We start from the raw sequence: 26416 nt of genomic DNA, 5'->3' as shown, positions 1-26416 counted from the left end.
GCAGTGATGGCCGTGGAGGGATCTGCAAGGACGCAGGCGTTGGGGACCAAGTAAGTGTTCTCTGTATGAGGGGCCCAGGCAGTGTTAGTGTTTTTCATGTTTGGATAACCCCTTTAAGAGGGTGGAATGCTTTCTTAGAGAAACACTGATTATTAAAATGTTCTTTTAATAAATAAATAAATAAAAATTAAAATAAATCTATTACTTTGAGTCTACGGCCTTTTGCTGACCTGTCTTCGTGCTAACAGACAAGAAAAGGACAAATTAATATCTATCTATACAACTGCCTGATCAGACTATAAAGGGCTTTTGTTTGTAGTCTGTTACCACGGAGACATGGCAATGCCGCTGAAAAATGACAATTCGAATTGACTATTATAAAAGGGTCTTCATTGCCCATTTTAGGCTACTTTCACACTAGCGTTCGGTCGGATCCGTTCTGAACGGATCCGATCATAATAATGCAGACGGAGGCTCCGTTCAGTACGGATCCGTCTGCATTATATTGGCATATAAAAGCTAAGTGTGAAAATAGCCTCGTACGGATCCGTCCAGACTTTCAATGTAAAGTCAATGGGGGACGGATCCGCTTGAAGATTGAGCCATATTGTGGCATCTTCATACGGATCCGTCCCCATTGACTTACATTGTAAGTCTGGACGGATCCGCACGCCTCCGCACGGCCAGGCGGACACCCGAACGCTGCAAGCAGCGTTCAGCTGTCCGCCTGTCCGTGCGGAGGCGAGCGGAGCGGAGGCTGAACGCCGCCAGACTGATGCAGTCTGAGCGGATCCGCTCCATTCAGACTGCATTAGGGCTGGACGGCTGCGTTCGGGTCTGCTCGTGAGCCCCTTCAAATGGAACTCACGAGCGGACCGACGAACGCTAGTGTGAAAGTAGCCTTAGATTCATTACAGGAATAACAGAAAATAATTAATTGCAAAAATAGACATGACCATATAGTTACATGCATTAGAGTGAGGGGACAGAGTACTGTGAAACCCACAGTACGGTAACTTAGTATCATTTATAACGTGCGCACTTACCTTAAAAAGTTTTTGAGAGTGTTTAATCATGAAGGTGACTCCGTTGGTCAGCTTTATTATATGTTCTTGCAAATCATTTGCAGTGACCTAAAAATGCAAGTAATAAAGTAATATCCTGAAACAATCCGATATTTAGAACTTGATACAATTTACATCAAAAGTCAACTTAGGCTATTCCCAAATGGACATTTTTAGCTAAATATTGATCTGATGAGTCTGCAATCTTCGATCCTTCATTTTCAAACGCCATGATAATGAGTTTGCACCTTGCTCCTAGTCAGGGGGCAGCCACCTTCTGATCCAGGTGCTGTGAAACTACAAGTCCCAGCATGCTCCATTCATTTCTATGGGAGTTCAGAGAAGAGCAGAGTACGGTAAGTATGCATGCTGGGAGTTGTAGTTTCACAACAACTGGAGGTTGCCTACAACTGACCTAGTGTTCTGCACTAGTGCAACTTACAAAGTCTAGAAAAATCACTGCCCCCCCCCCCCCCCCCATACTTTAGACCTCTGAGAAGCATTTACATGTGTCTGAAATCAGCCACAGTTTCAGAATCTGCTGTTTTTATCGCCTCCATCCGCAGGGAATCTCTGTAGAAGCAGCAGCTGCTTCGCTCCCCACCAAGGCTGGCATCTCTATGAGCGACAAATTGCCTGGCGAAATATTCCTCCTACGAGTCAGGATTCTGGCTGCTTACATTCTTGGGCCATACGATGTGTGGGGCAAACATCAGCGCCAGGTTGTGGGCGGACATCTTGTTGCGGTCCTGTTTTTTGGCCGTTTGGTACAGGAGATCCAGTAGCAGTTTGAGAAGATTCCTGTTGGAGGACGGGAGAAGTAAAAACAGAAGTTGCAGAGCCTCCATTTGTCGCTCCTTATCAGGTGCCCCCGTCCGGTTACCCTTGTCATCAAGAAGCATTAGATCTGTGAAGAGGAAAAAAAAAATATATAAAAAAAATACGCCAGTTAAAAATAAAATACATGGCGCAATGAGACGGTCTTCATCTTCTTCATATCCAGCGCACACAATGTCACGCGTTGGACTCAGCAGAGGCCGCTGTGCCTATTTCAGATAGGATAGCGGCTGTCACCTACGCCGGATCATAAGGGATCAGCAAAGCTATGACCATAGAGACGCAACCAGAACCATCTCGTTGGGTGGTCTAAAGAGAATCTTCCAGAAGAGTGGACCCTTCTGTATTAATGCATCACACAGGGTCTGACATCTTACTGGGTGCAAGAGCACCCACCAAGCCCACCTAAAAAGGTCTACTTAATAGGAATCTGCTGCAAACGTAATCCATTCAGCAGCAACAAGAGCGCAGATAATGCACAGCATTTACGATAATGGATGCGAGTTACATCGCTCCGGGGAGCACCGGGCTTAGGGTCTGCAACAAAAAGACCATATAAATGACAAAATGGGGGCTGCTTGAGACCCTCCATCTATGAGCCAGAGATCAGCTAACAAGCGGTGTTCTTGCACTGGCTAGCTTGGGCCATGGCACCACAGCTGTAGTAATGTCTGAGAGGTCGCAGGTTTTTTATTTTATTTTTTAATAGGTACAAGTCCTGTCATAGTAAAAATCCTATAAAATGTACGTCCTTAGTTGCCAGGAAATGAACAGCTAGTGAGCGTATCCATACACAGTGGGTGCGGGCTGTGATAATTAGATGACATCCTCCTGAAGTGGCAGAAATAGACAAGAAGTCAGACCCTGGCGTTTAACCCCTCAAATGCCATAGTCAATAGCGACTACAGCATCTGAGCAGTTAGAGGGGGGCTAGCCAGCCATCTTTTTCAGAAGAAGCCCATACCTGCCATGTTACCACTCCTATGGTTGTGTATAATAGAATGCCAGGGGAAGAAAAAATAAAATGAAAAAATAAAGTTCTCAGCAATAAAGAAGTATTGCTGTGAACAGTACAAAAGACAGAATGATCACAGAATCAAGTCAAGAATTAAAAACTAAAAACAAAACCTGTTTTCCCATATTATCCTCAGCTTAGGTCATTAATATCAGTTCTGACACCCTGCACTTCCACAGATCAGCTATTCCCTGCAGTCTCCATTGCTGGAAATAGGACTTTATCCAGAAGCACAGCTCAATTTAAAGTGTAGTGGCAGTGCTCCCATTTACTTTAATGAGCGTGCGGCTGCAGTACCCAGCACGGCCACTACATTTTGAACGGCGCTGTGCTTCCTGCTCCATTCATGAGCTAGTTCCAGCATCGGAGGCTGTAGGAAACATCTGATCGGTGGTGGTGCTGGTTGTCGGACTCTCACCGATCAGATATTAAAGGGGTTATCTGAGTTATGGGGAGGAAGGGGGGGGGACACACATTACAAAACTCATCCAGACTTACATATACACACACACGAGTTAAAGGGGTTGTCCAGGCTGAACCCGGATATACCCCTTATTTTCACCCAGGTAGCACCCCTGATGTTAGCATCGGAGCATCTCATGCTTCGATGCGCTCCCTTGCCCTGTGCTAGATCGCGCAGGGCACGAGCTCTTGTTCTCAATAACACACTGCTGGGCGGAAACTTCACTGGCTCTGATGCACAGGCTTTAGCGCTGCCCTAGCCGTTTCACTGGCTAGGGCAGCGCTAAATCCCACCCATCAGTGCCAGTGACGTCACTGGGCTTCCTGGCAGCGCCATAGAGAGCCCCGGTACATCACAGGATCTAAAAAAAATGCCCAAAGGAGAACATCGGAGCACGAACTGCTCCGATGCTAAAGTCAGGGGGGCTGCCGAGGTGAAAATGGAGGGATGTCCGGGTTCAGCTCTGAACCCAGACACCTCCTTTAAGTATGAGAGATATAAAATATATATATATATCACAAAAAAAACTAAACAAAAACACCTTTGCATAGTGACTTGTTTTTTACATACTGTGGGAGCGTATAACAACAATCACTGAGCTTTCCCTCATGAATATTTGTGGGTGTGAGCAATCTAGCCATCCTCCCCCTGCACTGCAGATATACAGTAGATTACACACACGTGCAGCATACGGGTAGGCTACCCGACACTGCTAGATTTGAGTGTGTAGTTCCCTTTAAGCCAGTCAGGCCGGTTACCGGCAATCCTTATAACAGCCAGCAGAGGGAGCCCCCAGTTCAGTATAAATAGGCTAGGGCCTAGCTCAGAAGGGTAGAAGTTTCCAGACTCAGTACAGAGAGGGTTCCCCTCCTGAGTCCTTATGCATAGAAGTCAGAAGGGCATAGCTAAACAGCCTGAAGACACAGAATACCACAGAGGCCGATCAGATAAAGCAAGAGGTACTCAAGACAACAGAGGAGGTACTATATAAAGACAGCTTCAAGGGTACGCCAGCTATAGGGCATTAGACCTTGGAGAGAAAGTCACATGTAGCAGGACCAGTCAGGAATAGTGTGCAAACCGCCTGTACTGCATCTCCTGTAATCAACACTCTGTATAATGCCTTGCTAAGACCGGCCATTCTGTACTCCCAAGAACCAGCTGTATCCACTGATATTCAGTAAAAGTTCCAGTTTTTGTTGGCTATCCTATGCTTGCTTCATTCTTCTACAATACCATACACGGCGTGTCACCGTTTAATTGACACTGGCGTCACGAACTGTTAAATACCTGCCTGTTCCAGTATTTGCCCCAATTGAAGACGACAGTGGATCCCAGGTTAGTGGTCAATCTGCACTACAAAGCCCAGCATACACTACTGACCCCCTGGGACACTGCATCGCTCTTTTTGGCGTCACGAACAGGATCCGCATACTTCTACAGTGCAGAGAAGTGTGAACTGTGTGCTTTAACTATTCCACCACCGTATTACAAAGACTGTACCCTTTATTTCCAAGCCGGTGGATTGAAATTGTGCCTGGGAGGAATCAGAGACGCTGTACTGTGTTGCGCTACCCCCAGAGAGAAAATCGTACTTGTGGACTGTGATTTATTGGACTTTGCAACACCCTGCTTGCTGTCAGGGAATCGTGATCAAGATGGCCACCGGCCGCCTGGAGTAAAGTTTCCCGCGCTGCTGAGGACCTCCGTGGGCGGATCCCTTCAAAGACACAGAGAATCCCGCCCTCTTCATCATCGCACCGCCGCGGCCCTGCTTTTCCTGCGTCAGCAACGTCACCGCGTACACAGGACGTCCGGAGTCTCACGAGATTTGGCCTGCGCGAACCCGGCGATACCGGTAAGAACTTGTATCCGGAGGGAAGGGGATTGTTCCGGCCCCTTTAGTCACCAGCAGCCACCTCGTAATAAGTTAACATGTCAGATCCGGGAGTTGCCGAGCAGCCGGACCCGGGAGAGCTTGCGGCTCCTAATCATCCTATAGCCCCCAGCATGATGCCCTTTACCATGCCTTACTATTTTGGGGCCCCATGGTTTCCCCGCTATAACGGAGAGGCCCATACCCTAAGGGACTTTAAGGAAAAGTTGCTGGCCTTATTCAAACTATACCCCATAAATGCCGATCAGCAAATGGAAATCTTGCTAGCGCAACTGGAGGGGGCTGCCCGCAGAGAGGTATTATCCTGGCCTGCTGCGGAACGGAGTACTCTAGAGCAGATATTCACCCGCCTCAGGGCCACTTTTGAAACGAGGACTGCCTCAGAGATAAAGATGCACTTCTTTGGCAAGAAACAGAGGCCCGGTGAGTCCCTCCGTGACTATGCCCTATCACTTCAGGAGGCTTTGGGGGCTGTAATTCAGATAGATCCCAAGGAAGCTGATAACCAGGATCAGACCCTGAGGGAACAATTTATTACCGGAGTGTCTAGTGAGCAAATAAGGACCCAATTAAAGATGCTGTCCGCCCAACACCCTAACAGTACCTTTCTGGACTTTAAAGAACTGGCTATAAAAATTCTGGGGTCAGCAGTATCTACAGAGTTGAACACCCCACCTGAGTTATCAGCCTGCAGGTCAAAACCGTTTATCATTAACCGAGCTGAGGCCGGTCAAGCTGTTCAGGCTACAGCTACCGATACTATCGCCATGCTGACAGAGCAAGTAAATCACCTCACTAAAAGCCTAGAGAGAGTGTGCAGAAAAATGGAGGAATGGGAAAAACCTATGATGTCAGAAGAGGAGTTCCTGTCACCCTCTAAGCCGTTCCCACCTCCATACCAAGAGACTCACCCCAGGGATCCTGGGAGGCGCACTAGGGGTCGCAAGCGGCCCGTGTGTACATACTGCAAAAAGATGGGACACACAGAATCCACTTGCTGGCAGTTAAACGGGCAACCCCTGAGGCTGAGGACCACCCCTCGGGAGGTAGAACACTAGGTCCAAAAGATCCAAATTGGATGCCACGGTATGTAGGATCCCATCCTAAAATCAATGTGGAGATTAACGGGGTCCCCTTTGAAGCCCTATTAGATACTGGGTCTCAGGTCACTACTATTCAGCTGCCCGCCTTTGAAAGATTCTGGGACACCAACCAATTGACCCAGCCGCCTGAATCCTGGGTAGAGATTGTCGCCAGCAATGGCAAACCAGTAAAGATCCATGGATACTGGGAACCCACCCTGCAGGTGGGAGAAGTAACCTTGCCTCAACAGGGGGTGATAGTAGTACAGGCCGGCGACAGAGGAGGACATCCTGTCATTCTAGGCACCAATGTCTTAAACTGTTATGCAGAAATACTTGCCGTATTACACCAGACTCTGCCCACTGCTTCCTCTGCATCCAAGAGGGTGATTCAAAAGACTATCACTGTGTTAAGTGCCCAGCAGAGGTTTGCTAACGGGAAAGGAGAAATTTGTACTGCCAGGATTCGTGATAATAAGCCTGTGACTTTGCCTCCTAATTCCCAAACTCTCTTATGGTGTCGTGCTGTCCTGGGAGTCCAAGGCCAAGATTATCCAGCCCTGGTGGAACCAATCCAGATGGAGAACTACCCTTACGTGAGAGCTGCCAAGTGCCTGGTGAACGTCTCCCAAGGTAAAGTACCTGTCCGTCTGATTAACCTGAGTGATCATCCTGTTGCGCTTACTAAGCATGACCCTGTTGCCCAGCTTTCTCAGGTGTTCTTCCAAGACATCATCCGTCTTCCAGTGACAGAAAAGCCGCCAGCTGTAGTCAGCGGATGTCCGCCGGTGCCCCAGTCACAAGTGCCCTGGTGGGAAGAGCTCCATGTCGGGGACGAGACTACCCCCCAACGTCAACAAGAGGGGATACTACAGCTTGTCAAAGAGCACCACCAGGCCTTCAGTAAACATGCTACTGATTATGGAGAGGTTAGTGCCATACAACACACCATACCTACTGGCTCTCATCCTCCTATCAAGGAGAGATACAGACCCTTACCGCCTACTTCCTATCAGACTGTAAAGGAAATGATCCAAGAGATGAAAGACTCTAATGTAATCCGGGACAGTCGTAGCCCGTGGGCGGCACCCCTGGTCCTTGTAAAGAAGAAGGATGGTGGTATCCGTTTCTGCGTGGACTATAGAAAAATTAATCAAATAACCCACAAAGACGCGTACCCACTGCCCCGCATTGAGGAGTCACTAACTGCTCTGGGCTCCGCTGCCTATTTCTCCACGTTGGACTTGACCAGTGGCTACTGGCAAGTACCCATGGCCCCGGCAGATAGGGAAAAGACGGCTTTCACCACTCCCATGGGCCTGTTCGAATTCAATTGTATGCCGTTCGGGTTATGTAATGCCCCAGGAACTTTCCAGAGACTAATGGAACGGTGCTTGGGTCACAAAAACTTTGAAACAGTGCTGCTGTATCTAGATGACGTCATTGTGTACTCAAAAACATATGAAGACCATCTGAAACACTTAGCAGAGGTATTTGAAATCCTTATCAAATATGGCCTGAAGGTAAAGCCATCCAAGTGCCACTTGCTCAAACCTGCGGTAAAATACCTGGGGCATGTGGTAAGCGGAGAGGGCATACAACCTGACCCTGATAAGTTAGCGGCTGTCCGTAACTGGCCGGTCCCCACTACCGTCAAAGAGGTGAGGGGTTTCCTTGGTTTTGCCGGCTACTATAGACGTTTTATCCCCCATTTTGCTCAAATAGCCGATCCTATCCAGGAACTCTTGAGGGGGCAGCCCAAGAAAAGTCCTAGAACTCCAGTGCCCATTGAGTGGAATGAAGAAAGAGAGATAGCGTTCCAGTTGTTAAAAAAGAAACTGACTGAGCCTCCCGTGTTAGGTTATCCAGACTACAGCAAGCCCTTCCATCTGTATACTGATGCTAGCAAGCGAGGCCTGGGGGCTGTGTTAGCCCAGATCCAAGAGGGAAAAGAAAGAGTGATAGCTTATGCAAGCCGCTCCTTGAAAGGAGCTGAGAAAAATGACCAGAATTATAGTTCCTTCAAACTAGAGTTCCTGGCATTAGTGTGGGCAGTGACGGAGAAATTCAAAGATTATCTAGCCGCTACCCCCTTCATTGCATTCACTGATAATAACCCTCTGGCACATCTAAATACAGCTAAATTGGGGGCTTTGGAGCAAAGATGGGCCTCTCGCCTCGCCAACTATGATTTCTCTGTAAAATATCGTGCTGGACGTACTAATGACAATGCTGATGCTTTATCCAGGCTTCCCACAGAGACAGCTCCTGATGATGTGCGAGATGCTTGGGAAGATGTAGAAATGCCGGCCTTCTACCATAAATTTGCTCAACAGGATCAGGCTCGGGCTACCAGTAACAGAGCTGCAGTTCCTTCACCCTCCAGTAGGCCTGAACTCAAAGAAGAAAGGTGGGTGAAACTACAGTCTGAAAGTAGAGTGCTGGGTGAATTGTTGGACTTCATCACCAGTGGCAGAACCCCTGAGAGGATTCGGCGTAAGAGTACAGATCCTGAGCTCATCAAACTGTGGAGACAGCGCCATCAGCTCTTCATACAAAAGGGCCTGTTGCTGCGGAGAAGCCTAGACCCAGTGTCCAACGAGAGGGTGCATCAGATTCTCATACCCCGACGAGATGCAGGTATGGTGTTGGAGATGTACCACAATCAATCCGGTCACTTTGGGGTCCAAAAGACTGAGGCAAATATCCGCCAGCGGTTTTACTGGGTGGGCATGCGAGAAGACATGGAGAAGTGGTGTCGAGAGTGTGTAGCCTGTACCTTGAAACGAGGTGAACACCATGATCAGAGGGCACCACTGAGACCCATTGTAAGTACTCGTCCTCTTGAACTTGTCGCCATCGACCATGTGAAGCTGGAACCTAGTCGCTCAGGGTATGTGTACGCTATGACTATTATTGACCATTTCACTAAGTTTGTTGTAGCGGTGCCTGTGAGAGACCAGACGGCCAAGACTACAGCCGAACTGTTCTGGAAACACTTCCTCCTGCCCTACGGTTGTCCAGAAAAGATCCTCACCGATCAAGGTCCTGCTTTTGAGTCCCATCTGTTCCATGAACTGTGCCGCCTGCACAACTGTAAGAAGATCCGGACGACGGCCTACCATCCGCAAGGTAATGGATTGTGTGAAAAAATGAATCAGACCTTGATAGAGATGCTGAGGACCGTGCCTCCTGAAACCAGGGGAGATTGGCCTAATCTGTTGCCACAGCTCATGTTCACATACAATCATACCATACACTGTTCCACCGGGTATACCCCCTTCTATTTGATGTTTGGGCGCCAAGGGTTATTGCCTGCTGACCACTCCTTGGACGTACTCTTACCTGATTGCATCAACCCATTACCTAATACCGACTGGGTTGCTGAACACCAAAGGCGATTGAATACGGCCCAAGCTATTGTTCAGGAACGTATGGACTATGCTAGAGACCGGCAGCAGAGAGACTATGACCAAGCAGCCCATGCAGAACCCTTGACAATAGGGGCTGTGGTATGGTTAAAAAATAACCGCCGCACCAGTAAACTGGACAGTAAATGGGAACAAAGTCCCTATGTTGTCACTGCAATCCCAAATGTTGGAACTCACACTTGAGATCACCCGGGAAGGCAGGGGATCCCAAATTGTACACCGAAACCGGTTAAAGCTCTGCCTGACACCAGAACCCAGTGCCGAGAGTTCTATCTCTGAACCCCCTGTGTCAGAGTCATCAATACGGCCCGAGGATCCTATGCAGGCTGTCCGTGATCTAAGGTATGACGCTGATCCCATGCATTGGCTTCTGACACCATGGTTGAACTTGTTGGTGCCCGCTCCGGTACCTACACTTCCAGAAGAGCCGGTTCAAGATGCCCCGGATCCAGCTCCCCCTCTAGTGGATCCTGTTGTTCCTGACCAAGGTCTCACGGATGGAGATCCTCCTGTTGCTCCTCTCTCTTCTACCTCGTTGCTAAGGGAAGAGGAGACCCCTGTGTTGAGAAGGTCCACCCGGATAACCAGGGGACGTCCGCCAGTCCATTTAGGAGACTTTGACTATGCTGGTGGTGTCTCCCCCCGAACAGTTGTTAATAGAAATAGCCTGCTTGACGTTTGTACGCAAGAATGGACTCCTCCACGTGAGCCCTTGCCTGTTCTATACCCACGGGGAAACCCTGTGTAGTTCCTTATTATACTTCAGTCAAGAAAAAAATAGACTAACCTGGTTCACCTTAAGTCCGCTGTGCCAGGTCAGCGGCCGTGTCTAAGAAGAAAGAAGACGCCCCTTTTTCTTGCGTCATTTATTGCAAATGTTATATTTTTGTGTGAAATAGTTGTTTATTATATTTATAATGCAATGTTTAAATTATGCAGCAGCTTATGTTGGTTCAGGCATGTGTGTGAGTACGAGGCCTTACTCACGTTAAAGTCTGGGGGTGTGCAGCATACGGGTAGGCTACCCGACACTGCTAGATTTGAGTGTGTAGTTCCCTTTAAGCCAGTCAGGCCGGTTACCGGCAATCCTTATAACAGCCAGCAGAGGGAGCCCCCAGTTCAGTATAAATAGGCTAGGGCCTAGCTCAGAAGGGTAGAAGTTTCCAGACTCAGTACAGAGAGGGTTCCCCTCCTGAGTCCTTATGCATAGAAGTCAGAAGGGTATAGCTAAACAGCCTGAAGACACAGAATACCACAGAGGCCGATCAGATAAAGCAAGAGGTACTCAAGACAACAGAGGAGGTACTATATAAAGACAGCTTCAAGGGTACGCCAGCTATAGGGCATTAGACCTTGGAGAGAAAGTCACATGTAGCAGGACCAGTCAGGAATAGTGTGCAATCCGCCTGTACTGCATCTCCTGTAATCAACACTCTGTATAATGCCTTGCTAAGACCGGCCATTCTGTACTCCCAAGAACCAGCTGTATCCACTGATATTCAGTAAAAGTTCCAGTTTTTGTTGGCTATCCTATGCTTGCTTCATTCTTCTACAATACCATACACGGCGTGTCACCGTTTAATTGACACTGGCGTCACGAACTGTTAAATACCTGCCTGTTCCAGTATTTGCCCCAATTGAAGACGACAGTGGATCCCAGGTTAGTGGTCAATCTGCACTACAAAGCCCAGCATACACTACTGACCCCCTGGGACACTGCACACACACACACACACATATATATATATATATTATTCACATAGAATTAACTATGTGCTTCTGGGGGGCTTATGGGCCGGATCACTTGTGACGGGAAAGCAGTTTTCACAGGGCTGCAGCCGTACTGGTGAGTGATCGCGTATGCGCAATTCCTCATAGGAGCCGGCCGGCAGCAAGCTGCTGAGAGAGGGGCGGGCACACAGGCTCTGACGTTTCGTGTACAGAGCTGGGCCACTCCCTTAGGCACGGATAAGCCTGTACACGAGGCGTCAGTCAAGTGACCCGCAGCGCTGCGGGTGAAACAGGACCACAAGGAAATATAAAGAAATTTACAAAATGATTGTTTAGGATGATATAAGGCACATTAGAATAAATATATATAACTTAGACAACCCCATTAATGACCTATCCTGAGGCTAGGTCATCAATATAGGGGGCCAGGAAAACCCCCTTAACGGACTCGCCTTGCACAGACCACGCAACTTACCTGCAATCTTTAAATGAGCCTGGTAATGGCGGTGTGTCAGCAAGGGTTCGGGCAATTCACCCAGAAACATTTTAAGTAACGTGGCCACATCATTGGGGTGAAACTCCCCGGAATCCACATCAATGTCCGTTCCACTATTGAGAGAGTCTTTAAGGATCTGCAGACGATTGCTGTTCCCGGGGATTCGAAACAAGCCTTCAGTGCGGAGATCTGTGAGGAGACAGACGTGCGGTGAAGGAAACGCTGAGATCAGATCGCAATGCAGTCTCGACCCCGCGACAGGTGTATGTTAGTAGATCGCCAGATTTATGGGAGACTGTTCTGGTTTTGTCCCCGTTGCTGTCTTTATTTTTAGATCATGGCAAAACGGCATTATTTTTGCTGCTACCAGGAACATGGAAATTTACCCTAAGACTTGTTACTTATTTGATATGGTAAAGGGGTTTTCCAGTTACACAAAAAAGGTAAATAAGGCCTCTTTCACACTTGCGTTGTCCGGATCCGGCGTGTACTCCACTTGCCGGAATTACACACCGGATCCGGAAAAACGCAAGTGTACTGAAAGCATTTGAAGACGGATCCGTCTTCAAAATGCTTTCAGTGTTACTATGGCACCCAGGACGCTATTAAAGTCCTGGTTGCCATAGTAGTAGTGGGGGGCGGGGGAGCAGTATACTTACCGTCCGTGCGGCCCCCGGGGCGCTCCAGAATGACGTCAGAGCGCCCCATGCGCAAGGATGACGTGCCATGCGATCACGTGATCCATGCGCTTAGGGCGCCCTGACGTCACTCTGGAGCGCCCAGGGAGCCGCACGGACTGTAAGTATACCGCTCCCCCGCTCCCCACTACACTTTACCATGGCTGCCAGGACTTTAGCGTCCCGGCAGCCATGGTAACCACTCTAAAAAAGCTAAACGTCGTATACGGCAATGCGCCGAAACGACGTTTAGCTTAAGGCCGGATCCGGATCAATGCCTTTCAATGGGCATTCAATCCGGATCCGGCCTTGCGGCAAGTCTTCAGTTTTTTTGGCCGGAGCAAAAAGCGCAGCATGCTGCAGTATTTTCTCTGGCCAAAAAACGTTCCGTTCCGGAACTGAAGACATCCTGATGCATCCTGAACGGATTTCACTCCATTCAGAATGCATGGGGATAATCCTGATCAGGATTCTTCCGGCATAGAGCCCCGACGACGGAACTCTATGCCGGAAGAAAAGAACGCAAGTGTGAAAGAGCCCTTACACCAGCATTGAGCCTTACTGCATTATATGGTACAAGTTAGATGATGAATCTCTAAATGAATTTTGACTCAATTGCTGTGACCTGCACCCTGTGTTTACAGCGCAAGACTCACAGCGACTGTAGCAAGACTGCTTCTCCTTCCCCTGCCAGCTGGAATATCACAGATCCAAGCAGGGTCGGCAGCCTCATTAGTATTTACTTCACTGCAGTGAATATTAATAACGTTGCGTTGGATATGGGTAGGAGGAGGAGCGCTCTTCCAGCGCATAGAGATTAACTAAAGAAATTATTTAACAGGTCTTCTTCAGGATTAGAACCTTCTGTATGACAGGAAGAAGAGTTACCTTTACACTTAGGGGTGGGCGGTATAGGCGATATAAATTTGTGCCACGATATGGATTTTGTGCATATCGCCTATATATTGCCGGACTGCGATATGACCACAGAACGGCAGTTCCGATCGGAGTCCCAGCAGTGTAATGCTGGGGCTCCAATCGGTTACCCTGGTATGTCAGTGAGCAGCATTATACTCACGTGCGCCGTGGCCGCTCCTTCTCATAGGTCTGTGCGGCGCATTGCTAAAGCTATAAGCATTAGCAATGCGCCGCACAGACAGTAGGAGCGCCTGGCGGCCACGGCGCACGTGAGTATAATGCTGCTCACTGACATACCTTGGCAGCCAGGACTTCAGTAGCGTCCTGGCTGCCATGGTAACCGATCGGAGCCCCAGCATTACACTGCTGGGACTCCGATCAGAACTGCTGCTGCCACCAATGATGTGGGGGGGAAAGGGGCCCCTGCCACCAATGATTAATACTGGGGGGGGGGGGCGCACTGCCCACTGCCACCAATGATGGGGCGAGGAGGATACCCTGTGGCCAGACGTAATGATGATGTGTCTGCAGGACGGGGCCCTACAAGTCTTGCCACGCCTCAGAGGTAGACGTGATGTCATCGGGATAGAGAACCCGTCACTTTCTAGTCCCTGGGGGAGGGGACGTTATCTCATTACTTCCAGGAGACAGCAGTAATCTAGGACATTAGTCTGTCAATTGATTTCCATTCTTTGTAGCTGCCATAAAGCACACTGGCTCTGCCGTACTGTCCATCGAATTAAGGAAGGAAGGTGTGTGTGTGTGCAAAATGGACACCAGGGAGATTGTCTGTGCAGCCAAATATGTTTAGGGAGTCAATCAGAATATGTCACAAGCAGCTAGGGGACAGGTACAGAGCTGCATTCTCTTCACTTGCATTCCCGTCATGTACTGGGGCTGCACACGGCACATATTTCTGGTCCTTTCAGTTCTGCATTATTACAATAAGTGCTTGCAAAGTATTTCACCATTATCCATGTCCACATAACATCCTCAGTGGTAGATAAAGAAAAGAGAAAGGATCCCCGCTGATTCAGAGAGGTCAAGGTACTTACTTTTGTGCAGATACTCGATGAGCTGGTATATCTGTGCAATGCCTTCTTCTGTCAGTGGTGCTCCAAAGACGATGCCTTTCTCTAGAGAACAGAAAGAAATACATTAACTGCTGGGGCTGCCTTTCTCCAGCGTTGGTTGCCTTTGATGTGCTGCTCAGTACATATACTCTAAGGGCTGTTTCACACGAGCGAGTCCATTGCGGGAATCGCGCTCCGTGTGTGTGATCCTCCGCTCGACTATCATGATTTATAATGCCATGTGTCTTGGCTTGACCTTATTGCTACAGAATCATACTGACAGCTTTATGTCACTATGATTCTGTGGAAAAAAAAGGCCATGCAGAGACACACGGCATTATAAGTCATGATAATGCCGTGCGCTCCTGCAAGTCCAGAGCGGAGGATCACACACACGGAGCGCGATTCACGCAATGGACTCGCTCGTGTGAAACACCCCTAACACTGAAGACCTGCGAGTAGAGAGGAGCGAATTTCTTAAAAGTTCGATTCGGCTGATTAAGCAAATTCTTTTGTGAAATTCGGTCAGTGACAAATTACTTAATCACGAAGCGCTTTTTTTTTGTAAGTAGCTGGTGCAATGACAGGAAGCTGCTATTGCGCCGCCCCCGTCATTGTACCCCTCAGATGCCACGTTCATACATGATTGCGGCATCCGAGTGTAAAATTAATTTAAAATCAAACTTACCGCCTCCATTTGCTCACGACAGGCCGGCAGCCGCCTTCTTGCTTGAAGATCTCGTGTGAAATCCTGTGCGGAGTGAGATTACGTCATCACGCCCGCCGGCATGGTGACGTAATCTCGCGCCGCGCGGGATTTCGGCCGAGATCTTCAAGCAAGATGGAGGCTGGCGGCCCGTCGCAAGCAAATGGAGGAGGTAAGTTAGAATTTTAATTTTATTTTTTACACTATTTTAGGTTAAATTGATTCGCTGACACAAAGCACGGAGGAAATTCGGCTTCTAGGCGAATCAAATTTATCCTGAAATTGTATCAAATTCTACTTCGTGGGAGTCTCTCGATTCGCTCATCTCTACCTGCGAGCAGAGTTATGTGCAGCTTTACAGTTCTACAAGAGCTTTTCTGTAGAAAGTGACATTTTGTATCAGGTTATTTTGTTCTGCGGGTGGAAATAAAGCGCATCAGCCCTTAAGGGTTTTATCACAACTCATTCTAAAAAATATATACTGTATATACACAGGTACACGGTCAAGTCCTATTATTCTGACCACTGCCTACTTTCAAAGTCGGCAGCGTGTAGCTCACAAAGAAACCTCTTTACACTGGGTTCACACCTGAGCGTTTTACAGCGCGTTCCTACGCGCTGTAAAACGCTCAACAAGGAGAAACCAATGATTCCCTATGGGAATGGTTCACACCTGGGCGTTTTACAGCGCGTACGATCGCGCTGTAAAACGCCCTACGCTCAAAAAAGTACATGAGCTTCTTTGGGGCGTTTTGTCGCGCGTTCCCGTACATAGACATTCGGGAACGCGCGACAATGGGCGTTCGCTTGTCTCTGTATGCGTGATTGTAAACGCCGGTACAATCGCGCATAGAGAGCGCTCCTTTCGGAACGCTCAGGTGTGAACCCAGCCTTAGCGATGAGCTCTCTACACACATATCCTTTGTTGCTGTCAAGGCAAAAATTTCCATTGTTCTTGCGATACAGGAGTTAAATTTCGGAACTTGCTGTCATTTTCTGTTTACTCTTGAGTCCAGTCAGCTGATGGCTCATGTAGAGTTTAGCTCTAATCTCCTGACCTCAAACAAACACTCATTTAAGCCATATTAACATTTTGATAATAATTTAGTTATATAGTGAGTGTTTATGAGGTTAAAAGAGCAGATATAAGAGCTCTACATGTCAGCTGATGGGATTCAAGAGTAAACAGAAGTCAGTAAATACTGAAATGTAACTCCTGCATCACAAAAACTACTGAAGATTTTAAGACCAATTGCAAAAATGATTTTTAGTGCAAAATGAGTAGATGCAATTATTTAAAAAAAATGCCCCAAAGGTATTTATAGCCTGGCCTCACTTCAGCAAATTTATCATGTAGATAAAGTTAATACAAGGCACTTACTGATGTATTGTGATTGTCTATATTTTTCCCTTTGATGGCTGGATTCATTTTTCCATCACATTATACACGGCTTGTTGTTTCCATGGTTACGACCACTCTGCAATCCATCAGCGGTGGTCGTGCTCACGCCCTCAGTCCCAGCTATCAGAGAGGCCGGCGCGTTCTTCTATATTGTAAAAGTACGACCAACGCTGCTGGACTGCAGGGTGTTCGTAACGCCTGGAAACGAGCAGTACTCTGTGGAAAACATTATGTCTATTGCACACCATTCTTTCAGGCCCCGGTAGAACTAAAGGGAGGATGCACTTTTTCTTGTGGCTGCTTATTTGTACTTACCTTTACGCTTAAGAAAGTTGAGCGACTTGAAGAAGTTAGCGGCTGTAGCGTTAGGTCCGGGAAGTTTCGGTTCCACTTCTCCCATGAGCTCGGCAAGATCTGTGCCGGGCAGGTCCAGCAGCCTCGTGATGTTGCTGACCACCAGCTCGGTAAACACTTCCGGATTCTCGTGCCGAAGCTTTTCCACAAAGAAGTCTGGGTTGTAAATGACGGGCTGGCTCCGTAGGGAGGCGTCATTACAGATAACTATACTGCACAGCGAGTCACTGGGAGGGAAAGGAAAGACATTCATATGGAAATGTATATGGTAGAGGACATGAAGGGCAAGCAATCTACAGTCACAAGAGCCCGATTACTGGTAAAAGCTCCTGGAAAGCTTAGGGCTCAGCGGGTTACCTTAAAGGGGCTGTCTCTCACTTCAGCAAATAGCATTTATTATGTAGAGGAATTTAATACAAGGCACTTACTAATGTATCGTAATTGTCCATACTGCCTCCTTTGCTGGCTGGATTCATTTTTCTATCACATTATACACTGCTACTTTCCATGGTTACGACCACCCTGCAATCCATCAGTGGTGGTCGTGCTTGCGCACTATAGGAAAAAGCAACAGCCTATGTGCGGTCTCACTGTCCCGGCCACCAGAGAGGCCGATGCTTTTTCCTATAGTGTGCAAGCACGGCCACCGCTGATTGATTGCAGGGTGGTTGTAACCATGGAAACGAGCAGTGTATAATAATTGCTCTACATAATAAATGCTATTTAGACAACCCCTTTAATGATCCAGTCTGGCTTTGTTCCATATTCCACATACATTATTATATTAGATTATTGGATTTAAGGATATGTGTCATCTAAAAATTACCTATTGATTAAAATCACGTTTCACGTTCAACATATTTTTCAATAATTTATGCAATTTAGAATTTTCCACGTCAATTCCTATATTTAAACAAAAATGATAAAATTCTGCAGGTTTCACACTGGCCACTAGAACTAATAACTGCCGGCACTTTTTGCTTTATACAGATCAGGGCCCCTCACAATGAATATACTTACCTGGCTCCCTGTGCCGCTCCTGGTCCCCCCACATGCGCTGATGAAATCATCTGGTGTCGCGGGGACGAGAGCCCCCTTAGCATCCCAGGTGATACTAGGGAGTCAAAAAACCTGCGGTGCGGATTGAGATGCACAGCGTAAAATGTGGGGGGAATCTGCAACAAAACCTGCAGGTAGAACACGCTATGCGGCAGTAATGCTTCCGCCGTGCAGCCCATGCAACAGTCTGCAGGCCGCTTTCAGACGAGCGGGACTGTGACCTCCCGTTATGGACAATGATCGTTTCACAGGATTGAACAGCATTGTAGTGAATTATAATGCTGTGTGTCTCCCCTGAGAAAGGAGCAGTGTCCATAACGGGAAATCACACTCCCACATGGAGCGCGTTTTTCCATATTGGACATGCTCCTCAATTCACACAATTGTATTTATGGGTCCGCAAAAGATGCTGTCCACCAACTCCACCTTTGTACTTCCGTTCCGCGACCCCAAAAAAAAAAGAAAAAGAAAGAAGAGCACGTCCTGTTCTTGTCCACAATTGCGGACAAGAATAGACATTTCTATCATACGGCTGGTCATGTGCGTTCCACAAAATGCAGAACGCATACAGCCGGTATCCGTGTTTTGCGAACCGCAAAACACATACGGTCCTCTTAATGTACCCTTAATATAATTAACTTTACATCTTTACACATGGACGTACTCCGGAGTTCGATACTAAACCGCTCGGCCATCGCCGCCTTGTTACAGCTACGTTCTACTGAAGAGGATGAGAGAACGCGCTCCTGAGCCCCACGGCGGGATTTACTCTGTTACAAGACATGTCCGCACAAATAACTTGACCTTTTACAACTATTCTGCCATTTCTAAGGGGCTTTACCAGGATTAGATCCACAGATCACACACAGCAGCCTCCCCATAGCGTTATATACCGTCCATACAGCGGCCCGCGGACACCAGTATACGCAGAACACACACATGGATAACATAGATAATGCTTACAAGAGCGCGGAAAGCTTCTGGAGCGGCATTAATGAGGCTGGAGAACGATGTCAATGGCGCTGTGTGCCATGGACATGGGGAAGTCATACAGCCCCGGCACATTCCTGACATACTGCTCTGCACAAAGCCACATTGTACCGCCGGCCACAGACATTACTGGATCTCAGCACTCACTATTCTGCTGGTGCAGTCCGTGTACATACATTACTTATCCTGTACTGATCCCGAGTTACATCCTGTATTATACTCCAGAGCTGTACTCGCTATTCTGCTGGTGCAGTCCGTGTACATACATTACTTATCCTGTACTGATCCCGAGTTACATCCTGTATTATACTCCAGAGCTGCACTCACTATTCTGCTGGTGCAGTCACTGTGTACATACATTACTTATCCTGTACTGATCCCGAGTTACATCCTGTATTATACTCCAGAGCTGCACTCACTATTCTGCTGGTGCAGTCCGTGTACATACATTACTTATCCTGTACTGATCCCGAGTTACATCCTGTATTATACTCCAGAGCTGCACTCACTATTCTGCTGGTGCAGTCAATGTGTACATACATTACTTATCCTGTACTGATCCCGAGTTACATCCTGTATTATACTCCAGAGCTGCACTCACTATTCTGCTGGTGCAGTCCGTGTACATACATTATTTATCCTGTACTGATCCAGAGTTACATCCTGTATTATACTCCAGAGCTGCACTCACTATTCTGCTGGTGCAGTCACTGTGTACATACAGTACAGACCAAAAGTTTGGACACACCTTCTCATTATAAGAGTTTTCTTTATTTTCATGACTATGGAGGCATCAAAACTATGAATTAACACATGTGGAATTCTATACATAACAAAAAAAGGGTGAAACAACTGAAAATATGTCATATAGGTTCTTCAAAGTAGCCACCTTTTGCTTTGATTACTGCTTTGCACACTCTTAGGGCTCTTTCACACTTGCGTTCTTTTGTTCCGGCATAGAGTTCTGTCGTCGGGGCTCTATGCCGGAAGAATCCTGATCAGGATTATCTTAATGCATTCTGAATGGAGTGAAATCCGTTCAGGATGCATCAGGATGTCTTCAGTTCCGGGACGGAACGTTTTTTGTCCGGAGAAAATACCGCAGCATGCTGCACTTTGTGCTCCGGCCAAAAATCCTGAACACTTGCCGCAAGGCCGGATCCGGAATTAATGCCCATTGAAAGGCATTGATCCGGCATTAAGCTAAACGTCGTTTCGGCGCATTGCCGGATGCGACGTTTAGCTTTTTCTCAATGGTTACCATGGCTGCCGGGACGCTAAAGTCCTGGCAGCCATGGTAAAGTGTAGTGGGGAGCGGGGGAGCAGCATACTTACCGTCCGTGCGGCTCCCGGGGCGCTCCAGAGTGATGTCAGGGCGCCCCAAGTGCATGGATCATGTGATCGCATGGCACGTCATCCATGCGCATGGGGCGCTCTGACGTCATTCTGGAGCGCCCCGGGAGCCCCACGGACTGTAAGTATACCGCTCCCCGCTCCTACTATGGCAGCCAGGACTTTAATAGCGTCCTGGCTGCCATAGTAACACTGAAAGCATTTTGAAGACGGATCCGTCTTCAAATGCTTTCAGTACACTTGCGTTTTCCCGGATCCGGCGTTTACCTCCGTCAAGTGAAAGAGGCCTTAGCATTTCTTGATGGGCTTCAAGAGGTAGTCACCTGAAATGGTCTTCCAACAGTCTTGAAGGAGTTCCCAGAGATGCTTAGCACTTGTTGGCCCTTTTGCCGTCACTCTGCGGTCCAGCTCATCCCAAACCATCTCGATTGGGTTCAGGTCCGGTGACTGTGGAGGCCAGGTCATCTGGCGCAGCACCCCATCACTCTCCTTCATGGTCAAATAGCCCTTACTTTCACAGTTTTCCCAATTTTTCGGACTGACTGACCTTCATTTCTTAAAGTAATGATGGCCACTCGTTTTTCTTTACTTAGCTGCTTTTTTCTTGCCATAATACAAATTCTAACAGTCTATTCAGTAGGACTATCAGCTGTGTATCCACCTGACTTCTCCACAACGCAACTGATGGTCCCAACCCCATTTATAAGGCAAGAAATCCCACTTATTAAACCTGACAGGGCACACCTGTGAAGTGAAGTCCATTTCAGGTGACTACCTCTTGAAGCTCATCAAGAGAATGGCAAGAGTGTGCAAAGCAGTAATCAAAGCAAAAGGTGGCTACTTTGAAGAACCTAGAATATGACATATTTTCAGTTGTTTCACACTTTTTTGTTATGTATATAATTCCACATGTGTTAATTCATAGTTTTGATGCCTTCAGTGTGAATCTACAATGTTCATAGTCATGAAAATAAAGAAAACTCTTTGAATGAGAAGGTGTGTCCAAACTTTTGGTCTGTACTGTATATTACTTATCCTGTACTAATCCACAGTTACATCCTGTATTACACTCCAGAGCTGCACTCACTATTCTGCTGATGCAGTCACTGTGTACATACAGGATGTAACTCAGGATCAGTAATGTAATGTATGTACACAGTAACTCCACCAGCAGAATAGTGAGTACAGCTCTGGAGTATAATACAGGATGTAACTCAGGATCAGTACAGGATAAGTAATGTATGTACACAGTGACTGCATCAGCAGAATAGTGAGTGCAGCTCTGGAGTGTAATACAGGATGTAACTCAGGATCAGTAATGTAATGTATTACACTCCAGAGCTGCACTCACTATTCTGCTGGTGCAATCACTGAGTACATACATTACTTATCCTGTACTGATCCTCAGTTACATCCTGTATTAGGCTACTTTAACATTAGCGTTTTTTGCGGATCCGTCATGGATCTGCAAAAATGCTTCCGTTACAATAATACAACCGCATGCATCCGTCATGTCTTCTATAGCCATGAAGGATCCGTTTTCTATTCACTCTTGCAGGAATGAGCCCAGGCCCGCCCTCATACTAGGAGCAGGGACCTGACTGCATGCCTTGTACACGCACTACATCCTGACATTGTACGCAGTCAGGACAATGCATCATGACACCTGGAAGAAATCCAGAGAGCCGCGAGTACAGCGCCTCACTCATTGCTCCCTGCGCCTCTTGGACCCATAATGAAAGTGCATCCCCCCAACTTTATAAAGTGGAAAATCCAGTATAGAATTTATATGGACTATCGAAGAGCACAAAAAAGTGGAGTTAGTCGGGCGTACAACTAGGCCTCATCCAGCCGTGTCAGTGAAACCGTAAGGCCCCTCGCAGACGAGCGTTCCTCCCGCAGCGAGTCCGTATGGCAGCACCCGGCCTGACCTCCCAGCACTAACGGGGGGGGGGGTCACATAGCATTGTATTGATTTATGATGCTATGTAACCCTTACAGTTCTGGAATGTATTGGATAACACTGGCATAATGCTAAGGGTTACACCACAGCATCATAAATCAATATAAGGCTAATGTGACCCCCGGCAGCGCTGGGAGGTCAGGCCGGGTGCTGCGTTGCGGACTTGCTGCGGGAGGAACGCTCATCTGCAAGGGGTTTAAGTTACTGCCACATGGAGAGGCAAAAACTAAAAATAGTTAGCTGGTCATTACGGGGTTAAAGGGGTCAGCCCATCTCATAATTGGCAATATGTCCCTAATGCCTGATGGGTGTGATTCCCGCACCTATCTCTAGAACAGAGCTGGCAAAGTGAAGCGGAGCAGACAGCGCACGCGTGGCCGCTCACCATTCATTCCTATGGGAGGGCCGAAAACAGTGCATCAGCTCGGCTATTGAATGGGGAGCAGGCTGCGCATGCGCGATATCTGTGCTCGCTTCGGTGGGGTGCAGTTCTCCAGAACGAGGGGGGACCCGCGCCCATCTGACATTGATGGCATGTCCTATTGAAAGGCCATCATTGCCCCAGAGGTGAACACCCCTTTAAAGGGGGTTTTCCCATCACAGACAATGGCGGTGTATCACTAGGACATGTCCCCATTGTCTGATCACCTCTGGGAACCGCACCTGGGCCGAGGATGGAGCAGTGGCTGGAGGACCCTGGGTCCGGCCACCGCCAAGCGCTCTCCTCATACAAGTGAATGGGGGCGACTGTGCTTGCGTGGCCACCGCTCCTATTCATTTCTATGGCGCCCTCCACCACTATTCCCCGCTCCGTTCTCGGTGTAGGTGCGGATCCCAGACAAAGGAGACCTATCCTAGTGATATGCCCCCAATGTTTGTGATGGGAACACCCCTCTAATGATAAAGCTGACTATTTTGGGAGACTACAGGGCAAGGTCAGCCTCTTAAAGGGGCTCTCCAGGTACACCATCAATATCTGATCGTCAGAGGTCCGACACGCCGCACCCCCAACCATCACGGTTCGGAAGTAGCTCCTGCACCAGAACTACACAGCGCCCCCCCATTGTGTGGTGGACGGAGCTGGTAACTGCAGCGCTGCTCCCATTGGCATGAATGCTGCAGTTACCAGCTCCGTCCACTACACAATGGGGGGCGCTGTATACGGGGGAGTCACGTGACCTCAGGGTGCAGGACACCGCAGCCACCATGATAATAACACCGGGGGAGGAGCCAAAACATGACAGGATAATAATAGACACAAGGTGTCCCCCGTCTGAGTATCACTCCATACGTTCCGGGTGTAGAACTACAAGTGCCAGCCTCCCCTCCGTGCACGCTGACACTTGTAGTTCTCCAGGGCCCAGACACTGGGAGGTGTCAGAAAGGCGCCGAAAAGCCCTACACAGATCCCGAAGACTCGCACACGAGAACCCCGGTCTCACCGCGTCACCCCCTGCTCTCTGCCGCCCGCATCCTCCGTTGCTGCCATCTTGTTTTCAAATCATCCGCCGCCGCGCCGGTTACACCCCTTCAGGTCCCCCATTGGTTCAGCATGTCCAGCCCTACCGCGCTGATTGGTCAATTTGAATATCCTTGCCGCTGGTGGGCGGGGACGAGCTGGAGCCAGGCAGTTTAAGTACAGGAGACTGGGGCTCGTGTTCTCGCGGTAACTGACGAGACTAGAAACAGCTGGAGTCTGGACTCGCTGTGCGGGAATGAGCGGAGGCCGCGGGGTCTGTGAGAGGAAGCTCCAGACATGTGGCCTGCGGCTGCTCCTCGCCGTGGAGTGCATCGTCCTGTGCACGTGGCAGCTGTACATTACATGCATGTAGATATTTACATGTATGCAGCACCGCCTAAACCTCACATACATGGTGCCTCCACACAGTAGTGCTACCCCCTCAGTGCTCCCTTACAATACTGCTGCCCCCCTTAGTGCCTCCCTTGCAGTAGTGCTGTCCCCTTACTGTAATGCTACTCCTGTAGTGTCAAACAAATAAGTAATAACCCCCTCAGTGCCCCTTTTACAGTAGTGCTACTCCTTAGTGCCCCCTTCACAGTATTGCTACCCTCTCATTGCCCCCTTTACAGTAGTGCTGCCCTCTCATTACCACCTTTACAGTAGTGCTGCCCTCTCATTACCCCCTTTACAGTAGTGCTGCCCTCTCATTACCCCCTTTACAGTAGTGCTGCATCCTCAGTATCCCCTTTACAGTAGTGCTGCCCTCTCGTTACCCCCTTTACAGTAGTGCTGCCCTCTCGTTACCCTCTTTACAGTAGTGCTGCCCTCTCATTACCCCCTTTACAGTAGTGCTGCCCTCTCATTACCCCCTTTACAGTAGTGCTGCATCCTCAGTATCCCCTTTACAGTAGTGCTGCCCCTTAGTACCCCTGTACAGTAGTGCTGCCCTCTCATTGCCCCCTTTACAGTAGTGCTGCCTCCTCAGTGTCCCCTTTACAGTAGTGCTGCCCCCTTTACAGTAGTGCTGCCCCCTTTACAGTAGTGCTGTCCCCTCACTGCCCCCTTTACAGTAGTGCTGCCCCCTCAGTACTACCTTTACAGTAGCGGTGACCCCTTTACAGTAGTTCTGCCTTCTCAGTGCCCCCTAACAGTAGTGCTGCATCCTCAGTGTCCCCCTTTATAGTAGTGCTGCCCTCTCAGTGCCCCCTTATAGTAGTGCTGCCCTCTCAGTGCCCCCTTACAATAGTGCTGCCCCCTTAGTGCCTCCCTTGCAGTAGTGTTGCCCCCTCAGTGCCCCCCTTACAGTAGTGCTGCATCCTCAGTGTCCCCTTTACAGTAGTGTTGCCCCTTAGTGCCCCCTTACAGTAGTGCTGCCCTCTCAGTGCCCCCTTACAATAGTGCTGCCCCCTTAGTGCCTCCCTTGCAGTAGTGTTGTCCCCTTACAGTAGTGCTGCCCCCTCAGTGCCCCCCCCCCTAACAGTAGTGCTGCCCCCTCAGTGCCTCCTTTACGGTAGTGCTGCCCCCTCAGTGCCTCCCTGATAGTAGTGTTTCCCCCTCAGTGCCCCTTTTATGTTAGTGCTGCCACCTCAGTGCCCCTTTACAGTAGTGCTGCCCCTTAGTACCCCTGTACAGTAGTGGTGACCCCTTTACAGTAGTTCTGCCTTCTCAGTGCCCCCTAACAGTAGTGCTGCATCCTCAGTGTCCCCTTTACAGTAGTGTTGCCCCTTAGTGCCCCCTTACAGTAGTGCTGCCCTCTCAGTGCCCCCTTACAATAGTGCTGCCCCCTTAGTGCCTCCCTTGCAGTAGTGTTGTCCCCTTACAGTAGTGCTGCCCCCTCAGTGCCCCCCCCTAACAGTAGTGCTGCCCCCTCAGTGCCTCCTTTACGGTAGTGCTGCCCCCTCAGTGCCTCCCTGATGGTAGTGTTCCCCCCTCAGTGCCCCTTTTATGGTAGTGCTGCCACCTCAGTGCCCCTTTACAGTAGTGCTGCCCCTTAGTACCCCTGTACAGTAGTGGTGACCCCTTTACAGTAGTTCTGCCTTCTCAGTGCCCCCTTACAATAGTGCTGCCCCCTTAGTGCCTCCCTTGCAGTAGTGTTGCCCCCTTAGTGCCCCCCTTACAGTAGTGCTGCCCCCTCAGTGCCTCCTTTACGGTAGTGCTGCCCCCTCAGTTCCTCCCCTATGGTAGTGTTCCCCCCTCAGTGCCCCCTTTATAGTAGTGCTGCCCCCTCAGTGCGCCCTTTGCAGTAGTACTGTCCCATTAGTGCCCCTCTTACAGTAGTGCTGCCCTCTTAGTTCCCCCTTACAATAGTGTTGCACCTTCAGTTCCCCCTTTACAGTAGTGCTGCCCCTTAGTGCCCCCTTACAGTAGTGCTGCCTTCTCAGTGCCCCCTTCCAGTCATGCTGCCCCTTTAGTGCCTCTCTTGCAGTAGTGTTGTCCCCTTACT

The 26416-nt window shown here is 48.7% G+C and overlaps 1 protein-coding gene across 1 annotated transcript in view; it reads right to left on the bottom strand.

Moving 5' to 3' along the window:
• The window catches only part of LOC122942134 (rho GTPase-activating protein 19-like), a 41320-nt gene extending 17319 nt beyond the window's left edge, over positions 1 to 24001 (bottom strand). Inside the window, exons 1-6 of the mRNA XM_044299629.1 lie at positions 23954 to 24001; positions 17108 to 17373; positions 14667 to 14747; positions 11996 to 12205; positions 1745 to 1971; positions 1047 to 1133 (exon numbers count right to left, since the gene is read on the bottom strand). Coding sequence (XP_044155564.1) covers positions 1047 to 1133; positions 1745 to 1971; positions 11996 to 12205; positions 14667 to 14747; positions 17108 to 17373; positions 23954 to 24000 — 918 coding nt within the window. The 5' untranslated portion in view covers position 24001. The remainder of the gene's footprint in view (positions 1 to 1046; positions 1134 to 1744; positions 1972 to 11995; positions 12206 to 14666; positions 14748 to 17107; positions 17374 to 23953) is intronic.
• Between the last annotated feature and the right edge of the window lie 2415 nt (positions 24002 to 26416).

Source organism: Bufo gargarizans, chromosome 6 (assembly GCF_014858855.1).
Source record: "Bufo gargarizans isolate SCDJY-AF-19 chromosome 6, ASM1485885v1, whole genome shotgun sequence".
NCBI classification, from domain to species: Eukaryota; Metazoa; Chordata; class Amphibia; order Anura; family Bufonidae; genus Bufo; species Bufo gargarizans.
This window is presented reverse-complemented; position numbering and strand designations above follow the sequence as displayed.